Source organism: Heteronotia binoei, chromosome 17, assembly GCF_032191835.1.
Source record: "Heteronotia binoei isolate CCM8104 ecotype False Entrance Well chromosome 17, APGP_CSIRO_Hbin_v1, whole genome shotgun sequence".
In the NCBI taxonomy this organism is placed as follows: domain Eukaryota; kingdom Metazoa; phylum Chordata; class Lepidosauria; order Squamata; family Gekkonidae; genus Heteronotia; species Heteronotia binoei.
The window spans coordinates 55629369-55644469 of record NC_083239.1 but is presented as its reverse complement, the minus strand read 5'-3'; the positions used below and the strand labels follow the sequence as shown (position 1 = coordinate 55644469).

General features: G+C 50.0%; 2 protein-coding genes and 1 non-coding gene across 3 annotated transcripts in view; 1 reads left to right on the top strand and 2 right to left on the bottom strand.

Moving 5' to 3' along the window:
- ERCC2 (ERCC excision repair 2, TFIIH core complex helicase subunit) overlaps positions 1 to 1849 on the bottom strand; it is a 33027-nt gene extending 31178 nt beyond the window's left edge. Inside the window, 1 exon segment of the mRNA XM_060258382.1 lies at positions 1782 to 1849. Within this exon segment, the coding sequence (XP_060114365.1) occupies positions 1782 to 1786 (5 nt within the window). The 5' untranslated portion in view covers positions 1787 to 1849.
- Positions 1850 to 5034: 3185 nt separating this feature from the next.
- Positions 5035 to 5101, top strand: TRNAM-CAU (transfer RNA methionine (anticodon CAU)). Its single transcript has one exon. It is a non-coding gene; the product is annotated as a tRNA-Met (tRNA).
- Positions 5102 to 9968: 4867 nt separating this feature from the next.
- PPP1R13L (protein phosphatase 1 regulatory subunit 13 like) overlaps positions 9969 to 15101 on the bottom strand; it is a 28182-nt gene continuing 23049 nt past the window's right edge. The window contains exons 9-12 of the mRNA XM_060258293.1: positions 14419 to 14552; positions 14128 to 14294; positions 12149 to 12348; positions 9969 to 10150 (exon numbers count right to left, since the gene is read on the bottom strand). Of these exons, the coding sequence (XP_060114276.1) occupies positions 10112 to 10150; positions 12149 to 12348; positions 14128 to 14294; positions 14419 to 14552 (540 nt within the window). The 3' untranslated portion in view covers positions 9969 to 10111. The remainder of the gene's footprint in view (positions 10151 to 12148; positions 12349 to 14127; positions 14295 to 14418; positions 14553 to 15101) is intronic.

Below are 15101 nucleotides of genomic sequence, written 5' to 3'. Positions count from 1 at the left end.
CCTCTCCAGGCTAAACATCCCCAGCTCCTTCAACCTTTCCTCCTAGGACTTGGTCTCCAGACCCCTCCCCATCTTCATCGCCCTCCTCTGGACACCTTCCAGCTTGTCTAGATCCTTTTTAAAATGTGGTGCCCAAAACTGAACACAAGACTCCAGGGGAGGTCTTACCAGAGCAGAGTAAAGCGATACCATCACTTCACTTATCTGACGGCAAGTCTCATTTAATGCAGCAGGGTTTACTTCTGAGTAAGGGATGCAAGTTGCATATCAGTAGGTCTGAATCAAGAAATATCTGGGGGGGGGGGGGGTTGGCGGCGGGGGGAGCCATGAGCAAGGTTGTGGCAAGCACAACTGAACTCCAAAGGAAGTTCTGGCCATCACATTTAAAGGGACCGAATGCCTTTTAAATGCTTTCCCTCCATTGGAAATAATGAAGGATGGGGCACCTTCTTTTGGGGATCATAGAATTGGACCCCTTGGTCTAATCTTTTTGAAACTTGGAGGCCTTTTGAGGAGAGGCACTGGATACTATGCTGAAAATTTGGTGTCTCTACCTCAAAAAAATAGCCCCAGACACCCACAGATCAATTCTGCATTACACCCTATGGGAATCGGTCTTTATAGGGAATAATGGGGTGCCCAGTGGACATTCCCCCCCACTTTCTGATAACCCTGAAGTGGGGGGAGAGCCTCCAAACCGGGGGATCCTCTGCCCCTAGATCCAATAGTGCCGTGTGCAAGTAACGGACTAGCAACTTCATGCTTAGCTTATAGAGCAATGGTTCTAGATTAAAAAATTCTAGACTGCGGCGCACGGTGATTGCCTTGGAAATTGGCATGCACATACTTATAGAGCTGCGTTGTGGACGAAGATACACCGTCGAAACCCGCCTATTACCGGCAGCGTGTCCAACTTCAACTTGTTTTCTTCCTGGAGCATCCTATTTTGTTACCTTGCCTAATACTTACATGCGTAAACATTGTGGACTTTGTAGCTTATGTGAATGCACCGTGGACTTACCAGGTCACAACTAAGTACTATATGTATTGCACATTTTGTTATGCTTATGTATGTTCATAAACAAGTATTAAGCAGCTCATTGGTATTCATGCTGCATGTATAATGCATATTGTATGAAGCACTGCATTTAGACTGGTGCATTTTGAATGACACAAGCATGGTTTCCTCTTAGTCTTTCCTTCTCTGTGCTTCCCCCTTGTTTTTTTCCGATTGTGGTGCTGTTGTTGTTCGAGTCCGACTCCTTGCGACCCCCTGGACCAAGTCACGCCAGGCCCTCCTGTCTTCCACCATCCTCCAAAGTCTGCCCAAATTCGTGTTAGCTGCTTCAGTAACCCCGTCCAGCCTCTCCTCTTTTGCCGTCCCCTTCTTCTTTTGCCTTCTGTCTTCCCCAGCATTAGGATCTTCTCCAAGGAGTGCTCCCTTCTCATTGGGTGGCCAAAGGATTTGAGCTATTTTGATTATACCCAGCTGGAAATTGGCTACCCTAGGCTAGCCTCTGCCTATTACCCACGTGCACAGCAATGCCCCCAAAAGCTTTAGCCCACATTCTAGCAAATGCCCTCTTACCTAATTAAACCCCACCCTCTTAACCCAGACAATATGCTGCTTACCTCCCAGCGCCCCCCTCCCCATGGATTAGACCTGCCATTTTGACCCCCAGGGGGGAAAAACCCATTCACCTCCCAATTACTCTGGACTGTTTTTACGCCTCCCTCCGTCCCAGTGGTATTTCCCAGCTGCTTCCCCCCCCCCCACTTACTTCATGGTTTCTTCCACGCTCTGCTGCTTCAGTTCTCACTCTGGTCGGGCCCAACCCACCTCCGCTTATTTTCCCCATCGCATTCATGCTTTCGCGCTCCATTGGCCAGCGTGCCTCGCCGGCCTGCTCTTCCATTGGTGGATCTAAAAAGTGTGTGCCTCCAAGCAGGGTAGTCTGTCGCTCTTCCCTCGCCAAGCGCGTTCGAATGCACCGCGCTCAGACCGTACAAGTCGCTTAAGATGTCTAGGGCAGAGTAATCGAGGCCAGTCTTCGTGATGGTTGAAAATGTAGGGGAGGCTTGAAGACCCCAGAGGAGGGGTGGTCAAACTGTGGCTCCTGAAGTCTCCATCGCCCCATCAGCTGGCTTGGAGAATGCATTTAAAGTTGCTTTCCTTCCACCTTCACATCTATTTTCCTTCCTTCCTGTCTGGTGGCTCTCAAACATCTGACATTCTTGTCTTACGGCTCTCAAAATTCTGACATTTATTCTATGTGACTCTTACATTGAGCAGGTTTTGCCACCTAGAGCAGGGGATGGCAACGTGCCGCCCCTGGGCACCATGGTGCCTGCCAGGGGGTTTTATAGAGTGAGTGGGGCCAGGATTGCTTTTGGTCAGAGACCGATACTGTCTGATGAGTCTCTGAGTCCAATGAGGCACCTTTAACAAAGTTTCATTCTGGGTATAAGTATACACGCACACATCTTCAGTTTGGTGTTGTGGTTAAGTGCATGGACTCTTACCTGGGAGAACCGGGTTTCTGATTTCCCACTTCTCCACATGCAGCTGCTGGAGTGACCTTAGGTCAGTCACAAGTTCACAGAGACCAGTTCTGCTCAAGAGTCATTCTCTCAGCCCCACCTACCTCACAGACAGTGTTCTCTCTCAGCTGAGTGAGCTTGAGCTAGCTCACAGATTTTTAGCCTCCAGCTCACATATCTTTGTCTTAGCTCAGGAAGGCTGACCCAAGAGCACGCTCATTGATGCAGGAGCTCACAGCTTTAAAGCCAGTAGCTCACCAAGTAGAATTTTTGCTCACAAGACTTCACCTTAGAGGGAACGTTGCTCAGAGTGTGAGACTCCTTTGGGTAGGCAGTGAAGGGGTATAAATCCAATGCCTTCTTCTTCTGATACACAACGTATCTGGAAAAGTGGGCATGCACACAAACACTTGTACCCAGAATAAAACTTTGTTTTGCTGCTTCGGCCTGACAGGTCTACCCACCAAAAACTGTCAGATGAGTGTTTCTTAAGAAGTTCAACAGGTATACTTGTGTGTATGTGTGTTTGCCGTCAAGTCAGAGCTGATCTATGCTGAACTTGTAGGGCTTTCAAGAGTTTCCGGCTCAACATGAGAAGGAACTTCTTGAGCATTAGAGCAGTTCCTCAGTGGAACAGGCTTCTTTGAGAGGTGGTGGGCTCTCCTTCCTTGGAGGTTTTTCAACAGAGGCTAGATGGCCATCTGACAGCAAGGAAGATCCTGTGAATTTAGGGGGAGGTGTTTGTGAGTTTTCTGCATTGTGCAGGGAGTTGGACTAGGTGACCCTGGAGGTCCCTTCCAACTCTAGGATTCTATGACCCTGCTTCACTTCCAAGATCGGGCCAGCCTACTGGACTATCCAGGTCGGGACATGCAAGAACATATTTAAACAATGTGTTAATTTTTAAAAGCATCCTTTTGAGCTTATGCCTGAAATGCTGATGAACTAGAGAGTTGTGTGCATAACTGCATCGGCTGACATCCAAGTGGGCAGCCATGTTGGTCTGAAGCAGTTGAACAAAGTAGGAGTCAAGTTGCAACTTTGTTGGTCTTAAAGGGGCTACTTGACTCCTGCATTGGCTGGCATTTTGTGCTTGGTTCCATCTCCCACGGTGGCCATTCAGTGGCTGCTCCCATCACCCTGTGTCAGACCTCCAACGCTCAAAAAGGTTGGGGAAAGGCTGGGTCAACCCCTGCTCTGGAGAAGAGCAGGAAAGTAGACCAGGCAGGGTGAGACAGAAAGGATTTCAGGGTGTGAAGGGGCGTCGGCCGAGCTGAGGGACTCCCCTGCCAGCTCAGTTTGCAAATAAGTCCACAGCAGTAAGGTCCCCAAGCGTTTTATTGTGATAAAGGTCAAGGTCGGCCCCTGTGCAAGCACCAGTAAACATCAAGGTAGTCCCAGTGCATGCACCAGCAAAGGTCAAGGTCATCCCCCGTGCAGGCGCCAGTGAAGGTCAAGGTCGTCCCCTGCGCAGTTTCCGACTCTGGATTGATGTTGCTTTCACGACGTTTTCCCAGCAGACTTTTTACGGGGTGGTTTGCCATTGCCTTCCCCAGTCATCTCCACTTTCCCCCCAGCAAGCTGGGTACTCATTTGGCCAACCTCGGAAGGATGGAAGGCTGAGTCAACCTCAAGCCAGCTACTTGAACCCAGCTCCCGCCGGGATTGAACTCAGGTCTGAGCAGAGTTTAGGACTGTGGTACTGCAGCTTTACCACTCTGCACCACGGGGCTCTTTCTTTATGACTAACTTTATTGTGATAGATGGCCCCTTAGGGTTGCCAAGTCCAGTTCAAGAAATATCTGGGGACTTTGGAGGTGGAGCCAGGAGACTTTGGGGGTGGAGCCGGGAGAAATTAGGGGTGGGGGCAAGATCAAGGCTGTGACAAGCATAATTGAACTCCAAAGGGAGTTCGGGCCCTCACATTTAAAGGGACCGCACACCTTTTCAATTCCGTCCTTCCATAGGAAATAATGGATAGGGGCACCTTCTTTTGGGGCTCATAGAATTGGACCCCCTGGTCCAATCTTTTTGAAACTTGGGGAATATTTTGGGGAGAGGCACTAGACGTTATACTGAAAATTTGGTACCTCTATCCCAAAAAACAGCCCCTCCAGAGCCCCAGATACCCGCAGATCAATTCTCCATGATTTTCTATGGGAATAAATCTCCATAGGGAATAACAGTCCCCAGCAGACATTTCCCTCCCCTCCCCCCGCTTTCTGACAACCCTGAAGCGGGAGGAGGGCCTCCAAACCGGGGGATCCCCTGCCCCCACCTGGGGATTGGCAACCCTATTAGTGGCCTTGAAAGAACCGGCTCTGTCACGGGTTTTTTTTTTAAAGGCAGATTTACCCTTTGATATGATTTGTCAGACTTGTCAGTCATTACTCCTGACCTTAAGGTAAGGTTGCCAGCTCCAGGTTAGGAAATGCTTGGAGATTTAGAGGCCGAGCCTTGAATAGGGGCAGGACCTCAACAAAGGGGAGGGACGGTGGCTCAGTGGCAGAGCATCTGCTTCATAAGCAGAAGGTCCCAGGTTCAATCCCCGGCATCTCCAAAAAAGGGTCCAGGCAAATAGGTGTGAAAAACCTCAGCTTGAGACCCTGGAGAGCCGCTGCCAGTCTGAGTAGACAATACTGACTTTGATGGACCAAGGGTCTGATTCAGTATAAGGCAGCTTCATATGTTCATATGTTAAAGCAAATCCACCCTCCAAAGCAGCCATTTTCTCCAGGGGAACTGGTCTCTCTCATCGGTTTTAATTCTGGGAAATCTCCACGCCTCACCTCGAAGTTGGTCCCCTGCCCAATTCATGGAATGTTTCACCTCCAGGGCTTCCCATGAGACAAAAAGACCTGTTCAAGCCTAGGGCGCCTTCTGATAGGGTTATGTATCGACTTCCAGCTGGTATTTTATGGTTGCTGTTTGTCTGATGCTTGTGTTGTGATTCCCTGGTTTATATTTTGCAAAACCTAAATGCTGGCAGTTTCTTGATTTAACTGCAAACCTCTTGGATTACGAAAGCAAAAAAGGGACGGACTCAAATAATCTGACTGAATAAGCAAAATGATGAAAACAGCTTATGGCTCAGAACAGTTTGACGCAGACCCCGGTTTTCCATGTGGGTAGGGTGGAAACCTAACGTACGTCATGACAGAAACTCCAGTTGTAATAAATACAGGATGACTGACTTTATTCTTAGGTCTTCAAGCAAACAGGGAGATGATGGGCAGTCAGCTTGTGATATCAGATCCTGTGATATCACACCATCTCACAAAATGACATACATTTGCACCAAGAAGCTGACAATTGGCTTAGAAGACAAGGATGATGTCAGCAAAGCTATTTTAAGAACATCAGAAGAGCCCTGCTGGGTCAGACCAGTGAGGGTCCACCTAGTCCAGCCTCCTGTCTCACCCAGTGGCCAACCTGTTCCTCTGGAGGGCCAACGAAGAGGCAGAGGTCTTCACATGATGTTGTCTCCTGGCTCTGGGATGAGGAGGATTAGTCCCTCTGAAATGGAGGCTGGACCGCCTGCTAGGCAACCTTAGGTGGTCACCAAATTGGGTGATCCCTAGGAGAGTGAAGGCTGTCCCTCCCTTCTGGGCAATTTAACTTGCAGAGGATGCCCAGAAGCAGCTGCTGCCCTCCCCACGCCAGTGAAAGGACCTGGCAGGCCAGCCCCTCCTCCTGTGTGCTCTTCCAATCATGCGGGAGTGCTAACAGAAGCTGCCTGGCCAGCCTCCCCCTCCATTAACAGCAGCAGGAGCAGCCACCCATGCTTCCCCACATAATTTAAAGAGTTCACCACCCAGCTGGTCAGGCGGGCTCTTTAAATGGAGGGGGAGGCTGGCCTCCCGGGTGATTTAAAGCCCCTGCTGATCAGTGGGACCTTTCACTGACACAGGGAGGGCTGGGTTGTCTTTCGCCACTAGATGCCAGGTAAAAGATGGCCTGGCTCATCTCAGTGTTTGTGACGGCTGGATTAATGGTTTCATGATTGGTAGCCGGCATTTATGATGTAAGATGCTTAGTTTTAGCCATGTGTCTCATCTCGTCTGGCTATGTTTCGCTGTGCCTGTGTGCATTCGAGACCCAGCGGATGGGAATGTAGCCTTCTATTTTTGTAAAATGGATTTATCTGAACCTGAAGTGCCTGACCAGAGGGCCCCCCCCCACACACAATGCCAGCTTGGGTCCAACATTCTATTGTGTCACCCCTCAGTCAACATTTCTCCAAGCTAAAGAGCCCCAAGCGTTTTAACCTTTCTTCATAGGGAAAGTGTTCCAAACCTTGAATCATTCCAGTTGCCCCTTTCTGACTTTTTCCAATGCTCTAATAGCTTTGTTGAGGTGCGGTGACCAGAACTGTACACACTCCAAATGAGGCCGCATCATCGATTTATACAGGGACATTATGATACTGTTATGATTTGTTTTCCATTCCCTTCCTAATAATTCCCAGCATGGCATTGGCCTTTTTTTATTGCAGTCACACACAGTCTCGACATTTTCACTGAGTTATCTACCATGACCCCAAGATTTCTCTCTTGGTCAGTCTCTGCCAGTTCACACTCCATCATTTGACCCAGGAACATTGCCCAGACTTCTTTTGTCCACCAGTCCAATTTTTAATAATACTCTTGAGCAATCCTAGGTAGTGTTAACAGATGTACACAGAATGGTCCAGCCCCACAAAACTCCCTCACCTCTTCCTGTCAGAGTTGTATTTGGGGGGCCGCAGGAGACAGATCCAGATGCGTGGCCATGTTAGTTTGCCTGTAGCAGTAGAAAAGAGCCAGAATCCACCAGCATCTGAAATATTAACACAATTTGTGGCAAATGACCATAGCAGCCATTATTGAAGTAGGTGTTAGAATGCAGATGAGTAATAGATCTGGAGAAATCAGTATGGGTAATGAGACAGGAAACCTAGGTCTCCATTCAGTCCAGGGGGATGCCTTATCTTGACCTTCGTTATCAGTTGCGAGTCAGTTGCCTGCCCCATCATCTCCCTTTGAAGCTGATTTCTCCACGCCTGCTACCCCTCTGCATATCACACCTGCTAGTGTCAGTCCAGAGATACAAACACAACCCAAAGGTTATAGTGACAAATGACTAATATTTGTACAAAACAGCAATACAATAAAGAGAAATAAGTCCCTTTGAGCCGTTTGAGCTATAACTGAGAGAGCATTTTGTGGAGTCTTTGGGTTCCTATGAATTTTGTTTAAGCACTGCACAGGTGTATGTTAAATATTGTGGAATATCCCTCGTTGAAACAGGTGTGGCAGAAGTCGATGACCTGTCACAGGGGATTCCAACTTCTTTCTACATGAGAAAATCAAATGCCTTTACATCAACTGGAATTGGCACCAAGAAGATATTGGATTTATATCCCACCCTCCACTCTGAATCTCAGAGAGGCTCACAATCTCCTTTCCCTTCCTCCCCCACAACAGACACCCTGTGAGGTGGGTGGGGCTGAGAGGGCTCTCACAGAAACTGCCCTTTCAAGGACAGAGTCTCAGAGCGGCTCACAATCTCCTTTACCTTCCTCCCTCACAACAGACACCCTGTGAGGTGGGTGGGGCTGAGAGGGCTCTCACAGCACTTCCCTTTCAAGGACAACTCCTGCCAGAGCTATGGCTGACCCAGGGCCATTCCAGCAGCTGCAAGTGGAGAAGTGAGGAATCAAACCTGGTTCTCCCAGGTAAGACACCACATACTTAAACCACTACACCAGGGGTGGCCAACACTAGCTCTCCAGATGTTTTTTGCCTACAACTCCCATCAGCCCCAGCCATTGGCCATGCTGGCTGGGGCTGATGGGAGTTGTAGGCAAAAAAACATCTGGAGAGCTACCGTTGGCCACCCCTGCACTACACCATTTAGATTCAAGATATGGACACTTTTCGATGTTCTTTTTCAAAGGGACTTGTTTCTCTTTATTGTATTGCTATTTTGTACAAATATGAAGTCGTTTGTCACTATAACCTTTGGGGTGTGTTTGTGTTTGCTATTGTCATTCAGCATCTGAAATGACTCCGCTTTCCAATAGAAAGGACAGATGGACTCATGTTCTAGCTGTATCTGAAGAAGGCAACGGTGACTCAGGAAAGCTCCTTCCCTGCCACAAATTGGGTTAGTCTTTAAGGTGCTGTTGCTCTCTGACTCTTTTCTGCAGCACAACAGGAATAGTATATAAAGACCGGCTTCAAATCTATAGGAAACTAATTTAAAAAAAAAAATTAATTTCAAAAAGTCATCTCTTCCTCAGCTCGGGCGGGATCTGCTAGGCTAGAAGCTTGTGCCAGCAAACCGGCTGTGTGTTGCCCAGGTCTGTGCAGTGGCACACCAGCCCTTGAAAAGGGACGTTGGCAGCCCTGAAGTCATAAACCAATCAGAGCACAGGAGCCAGACGTGGAGAGCACGGCTCCCTTTTGCAGCAGGACGGCAGAACGGCTGTGCCCCAGGGGAGCAGGCCCTGAAGGCGGATCAAGGAAGCGGAACGGACAGGCCACACGGGCTTCTGGTTCAAGCCGGAGAGCCGCAGAAGCCTCTGGGGGCGGAACAAGACAACCTACTGAAGACCCCACCGACGATCGCATAGCTGCTGGTGCTTCCAGTGGGCCAGAAAGGCAGAGCTGGAGGCAAAGAAGGGGCTGGGAGACCCCCTCACACCATCCTGCACGATCGTTGGAGAACAGAGCCGTCCTCCTGCGTCGGCCAAGGAAAACGGCACCCTCACCTCCTCCCGCCCCCACCAACACTCTGCCCACAACACATCAGACTGGAAGAAGCGGCTTCCTCCTGCCGGGGGTCTCCACCATGGAGGGGACACCCTGCTTTGCTATCCTGCATTCCAGAGAAGATGCCTCCAGCAGCCGGCTTGCGTCGGAAGACCTTTGGTGGATAGATGCTACAGGCTGAGGAAACCGGTAGATCTCACCTCCCAAGAACTGAGGCAGGTCTGACTTCTGAGTGCACCCGTCAGAAAAGTTGGGGAGCTTCTGTGGGCCGGGAAGGAACCAAGGCAGGAGTTAAGGGGAGAACTGGGGTAGTGAGCAAGTACAGCATGGGCTGAAAGGGTGCCCGGGAAGGGAAGGCGGGTCCTTGGGAAGGATTCCACCGCAGGCTAATCCCTTTGTCCCTGCCAAAGCCACACTTCCTTCTCTCTGTAGGTGGGGGGAATTGGGTTAATAATGCTGCGTGGGATGCATTCATACGGAAGAAAGGAAGGCGGCCAGAACACTTGGGGAGAAATTGCTTAGGAACCACCCTGATCCGCGCTCCCTCTCCCTGGTTGCTCAGCTCTTCTTCTTACAGCAGAGAATCAGCCATGGGGCAGGCAGTTAGCTGTGGGGGCAGTCTGATAGCTGCCCAGGGCATCGACCCCACCCCTCTGCAGAATCGTGCCCCTCCAGGGCTGACAAGTCTGTTGAGAGCCCCCTGGGTAAGACGGTGATGTGGCAGCAGCCACCACCTGGCGCCCCAGTTTCCTGCCCGGACACGTCTCTTGAGTTCCTTTCAAGATGGTAGCGGCAGAAAGCCCATCCCGAACTCTTTACGGTTTCTTGTTCTGAGGCCTCACCCTGGGGAAGAGCTGAGAAGAAGAAAGAGAAGGGGGAAAAAAACAAGTTGGGTTTCCCCTGAACACACCCCACAGCAGGCAGAGAAAGTAGAACACCCGGAATTCCCACGGCCACGTCGCCCCAATGGGCCTTGCTGCCAGTCAACCACATAAACAGAGCCTCACTGAGGGCCAGGAGTTTTTGCAGCAGCGTCCCCCTTCCAGTGCAAACAGTTGTCCACACGCGCTGTGCGTGGCTCTGTCGCACGGCCTCCCTGCCTGACACAACATGTGGGATTCAATGCAGCAAGATCCAGCAGCCACGACTCCCTAAACAACTTTGAAAGGGACTCAAGCACCAGGTAAAGCAACCAGGAGAACACAGTACAAGCAGAGGAGACCAAACAACTGTGCTCATGAACTGCAGGAAATAAACTTACTTACAAACTTGTGAATTTCTGTTTCACTTTTTCGTAGAACATAATAGAAGGGTATAAATCGATAATGACAGCAATTCATGAAAGCGCACTCAGATACAAAGGAAACAGCTTGAAGATGCTGTATCATCACAACACTTGGTCATTTCACTTGGTTCATTCAGTGCAGTCACTTCAGGCCCGTCTAAAATTTCAGCAAAATATTGAGTGAAATTCCAATTTAGGACAATCTTGCTTCCTCATCGTTCCTGGAGTAAGTTTGCAATTGAGTTTATTCTCTGCAGTTCGTGTGCACAGTTGTTTGGTTCTCCTTTGAAAGGGAATCAGACGCATTTGCGGATGGCAAGATGTGGAGCCTCCAGGATCAGTAGCACTGCACCCCTGAATGAGACTGGCAAAGCACAGCAGGGAGAGCCTGTGTGGGGTTCCCGGGGACATCTGGCAGGCCACAGAACACTAGGGAGAGGTTGTGGCTCAGGGGCAGAGCATCTGCTAGGCATGCTGAATCCCAAATCCAATCCCTACAATCTCCAATTCAAAAGGACCAGGCAGGAGATCATGGGAAAGACCCTTCTCTGCCTGAGACCCTGGGGAGCGGCTGCCAGCCTGAGTTGGCAATAATGAACTTGATGGACCAAGGAGGGTCTGTTTCAGTAGAAGGCAGCTTTGTGGGTGTTCATGTTTGAGGAGGGGCCGTAGAACATCTAGTTGGCATGCAGACAGCTCCAGGTCCATTCCCTAACATTTCCAGTTACAAGGAGCAGGCAATGCATGACATGAAAGATCTTTCGCTGCCTGAGAGCTGCTGCCAGTCTGAGCAGACAATACTGACTTTGATGGACTAAAAGTCTGACTCAGACCCTGCGTCTGATCCCACAGAGCTCTTCTGCTATTTTTAGAAGAGGCAGACGACAATGGATTTATATTCTGCCCTCCACCCTGAATCTCAGAGTGGCTCACAATCTCCTTTACCTTGTCTCCCCACAACAGACACCCTGTGAGGTGGGTGGGGTTGAGAGAGACCTCCTGGAAGTGGCCCTTTCAAGGACAACTCCTACGAGAGCTATAGCTGACCCAAGGCCATTCCAGCAGCTGCAAGTGGAGGAGTGGGAAATCAAACCCTGTGAGGTGGGTAGGGCTGAGAAAGCTCTCCCGGAAGCGGCCCTTTCAAGGACAACTCCCACGAGAGCTATAGCTGACCCAAGGCCATTCCAGCAGCTGCAAGTGGAGGAGTGGGGAATCAAACCCTGTGAGGTGGGTGGGGCTGAGAGAGCTCTCCCGGAAGCGGCCCTTTCAAGGACAACCTCTGCCAGAGCTCTGGCTGACCCAAGGCCATTCCAGCAGCTGCAAGTGGAGGAGTGGGGAATTAAACCCGGTTCTCTCAGATAAGAGAGCTCTGGCTGACCCAGGGCCATTCCAGCAGCTGCAAGTGGAGGAGTGGGGAATCAAACCCACTTCTCCCAGATAAGAGTCCGCGCCCTTAACCACTACACCAAACTGGCTCTCCAACAGCAGCAGGGGCTTTTAGGACCACCCCCTCCAATGATTTCTGGCCAGCCCCACAGGAAGCATGCACCCCAAAGGCCACACTCACCCCAAAGTAATTCTTGGGCACGTAGCCCTCCTGGCCGTAGAGAGAGGCCCACCACCAGTCCATCTCCTCCTGGCCGTCGCGTCGCAGCACTGTGACAGGTTCCCCCTCATGGAACGACAGCTCGTCGCTGAACTCGGCGCTGTAGTCCCAGAGGGCATACACCACCCCATTGTTCATCAGCCCCATGTTCTGCTCCACATCTGCAACAAACAGGGGCGTCAGTGCGTCTGTAAGCCGCCCTGAGCCTGCCTTGGCGGGGAGGGCGGGGTATAAATAAAATTGTATTATTATTATTATTATTAATACGCATGAGAGTGCCCCGTCACAAGCTGTTGTGTCAATAGTTGCAGGTGGAGAGAAAGGAAGAGAGAAGTGTTCTTCAACTGCAGTGCATTCAAACTACCGTTGCTGATCAGCCCAGAATCCATTCCTGTTAGGACTTGCTAGCCCCTAAAAACCAAGAATGGATGCCTAACAGAGAACATAGGTTTTTTAACTGTTTCGTTTTTGTTATTTTGTGACTGCTGCGAAGAAGAAGAAAGGAAAGGAAAGGAAAGGAAAGGAAAGGAAAGGAAAGGAAAGGAAAGGAAAGGAAAGGAAAGGAAAGGAAAGGAAAGGAAAGGAAAGGAAAGGAAAGGAAAGGAAAGGAAAGGAAAGGAAAGGAAAGGGAGAGAAAGGGAGGGAGGGAGAGAAAGAGAGACAGAAAGAGAGAAAGAGAGAGAGAAAGAGAAAAAGAGAGAGAGAAAGAGAGAAAGAGAGAGAGAGAGAAAGAAAGAAAGAAAGAAAGAAAGAAAGAAAGAAAGAAAGAAAGAAAGAAAGAAAGAAAGAGAGAGAGAGAGAAAGAGAGAAAGAGAGAAAGAAAGAGAGAAAGAAAGAAAGAAAGAAAGAAAGAAAGAAAGAAAGAAAGAAAGAAAGAAAGAAAGAAAGAAAGAAAGAAAGAAAGAAAGAAAGAAAGAAAGACTGCATTTATACCCAGCCCTTCTCTCTGAATCAGAGTGGCTCACAATCTCCTATATCTTCTCCCCCCACAACAGACACCCTGTGAGGTGGGTGTGGCTGAGAGGACTCTCACAGCAACTCCCCTTTCAAGGACCACTCTGCCAGAGCCATGGCTGACCCAAGGCCATTCCAGCAGGTGCAAGTAGAGGAGTGGGGAATGGAACCCGGTTCTCCCAGATAAGACTCCGCACACTTAACCACTACACCAAAATGGCTCTGCACTGGTTTTAAAAGTTTTGCTTTTTGTTTTACATTTTACATGCAGCTTACCAGATGCCAAGGAAGTAGGCAGGCAGAGAGAAAAAGGGGGAAAAGGTGCTTTTAAAATACAATACAAAAATACTAGATCAGGTACATTCAAACTACCTTGAATCTTCTAAATGACGCATACTGGAAGTCTAAATAGACGTACATAAGCATGTAAGAGAAGCCATGCTGGATCAGACTAATGGCCCTTCCAGTCTGACAGTGGTCCAAACCCAGGTGTCACCAGGAGGTCCCCCAGGGGGGCTAGAACCCCAGAAGCCCTCCCAGGCACCAAGAAGACAGAGCATCCCTGCCCCAGACATAAGAACATTAGAGAAGCCATGTTGGATCAGGCCAATGGGTCATCCAGTCGAACACTCTGTGTCACACAGGTGCCATCAGGAGGTCCATCAGCGGGGCCAGAACTCCAGAAGCACTCCCACTGTTGCCCCCAAGTGCCAAGCATCCCTGCCCCAGATAGTAGTGACTGACAGACCTCTGCTCCAGTCTGTTTATCCAATCCCCTCTTCAAGCTGTCTGTGCTTGTAGCTGCCACCACCTCCTGCAGCAATGAATTCCACGTGTTCGTGGCTCTTTTGGGTGAAGAAGGACTTCCCCTTAGATCTGTTCTAAGCCTACTGCTCCTTCACTGCATGGAGAGACCACCAGTTCTAGTGTTGTGAGAGAGGGAGAAAAGTCCTTCTTTCTCGACCTTCTGCCCCAAGGGCCCTCACCTGCCAGGTAGCTGAAGCACTCGCTGTAGCCCTCCCGGTAAGGGTCGCACTTCTCGATAGCCATGCTGCCGTCGCTGCAGGTGGTGGCGAAGATGGCTGCCCCGTGCTTGACCAGAGCGATGCAGATGGCCGTGTCGTTGCAGGAAGCGGCGCAGTGCAGCGGAGTCCTGAGAGGGCGGGCGACACGAGTGAAGAGGGGAAGGGGGCAATTGGCACGGAGGATGGTGGGACGTGCAGCTGCCTTTGTGACGGGGCAGGGGGCGACCCTCCCCCCCCTTCTCCGAGACTCACCATCCGTGGCTATCGGGGGAATTGACGTTGGCGCCGATGTTGATGAGGAAGTCCACGATGTTGTAGTTGGCACCACAGATGGCATTGTGGAGCGCTGTGATGCCCTCGTCGTTTGGCTGGCTTGGGTCATTCAGCTGAGGGTGGGGGGGGGAATTTGAAGGTAGGGCTCGTGAGGAACCGTGAGGGCAGAACAATTTGAAAACTTTCATCAGAAAAATCTGCCTACCGCACAGGATTCCATAAGCCCGGGGTGTCAAACATGCAGTTTGGGGCCAAATCAGGCCCCCGGAAGACTCCTATCAGGCCCTTGAGCAACAGGCTGTCATCTGCTTCCTTCTCCCTCTCTCTTGCTTCCTTCTGCATCATCACAGCTTGCTTTGCCAGGCTTGCTCAATCGTACAGCAGAGCTACTGAGCCAAGCCTCTCTTCCTTCTATTGACTGAGGCTCCTCCCCCCCACCCAGTCCCTGAGGAAGGAAGGAAAGAGCCACAGCTTCCTTTGCCCATCCCTGGAGCCCATGGGAGAAATACAAAGAAAGCACCTTTAAGATCAAAGAGTGCTAATATTTTAAGCATGTTTTAAGTTTAAAAATAGATGTATTTGTGTATGTCTTGTGTTCTTTATAAAATTTATCTCTCTGCTACCTAATCTTAAATAGGAACACACACAGCCCAGCCCAACAA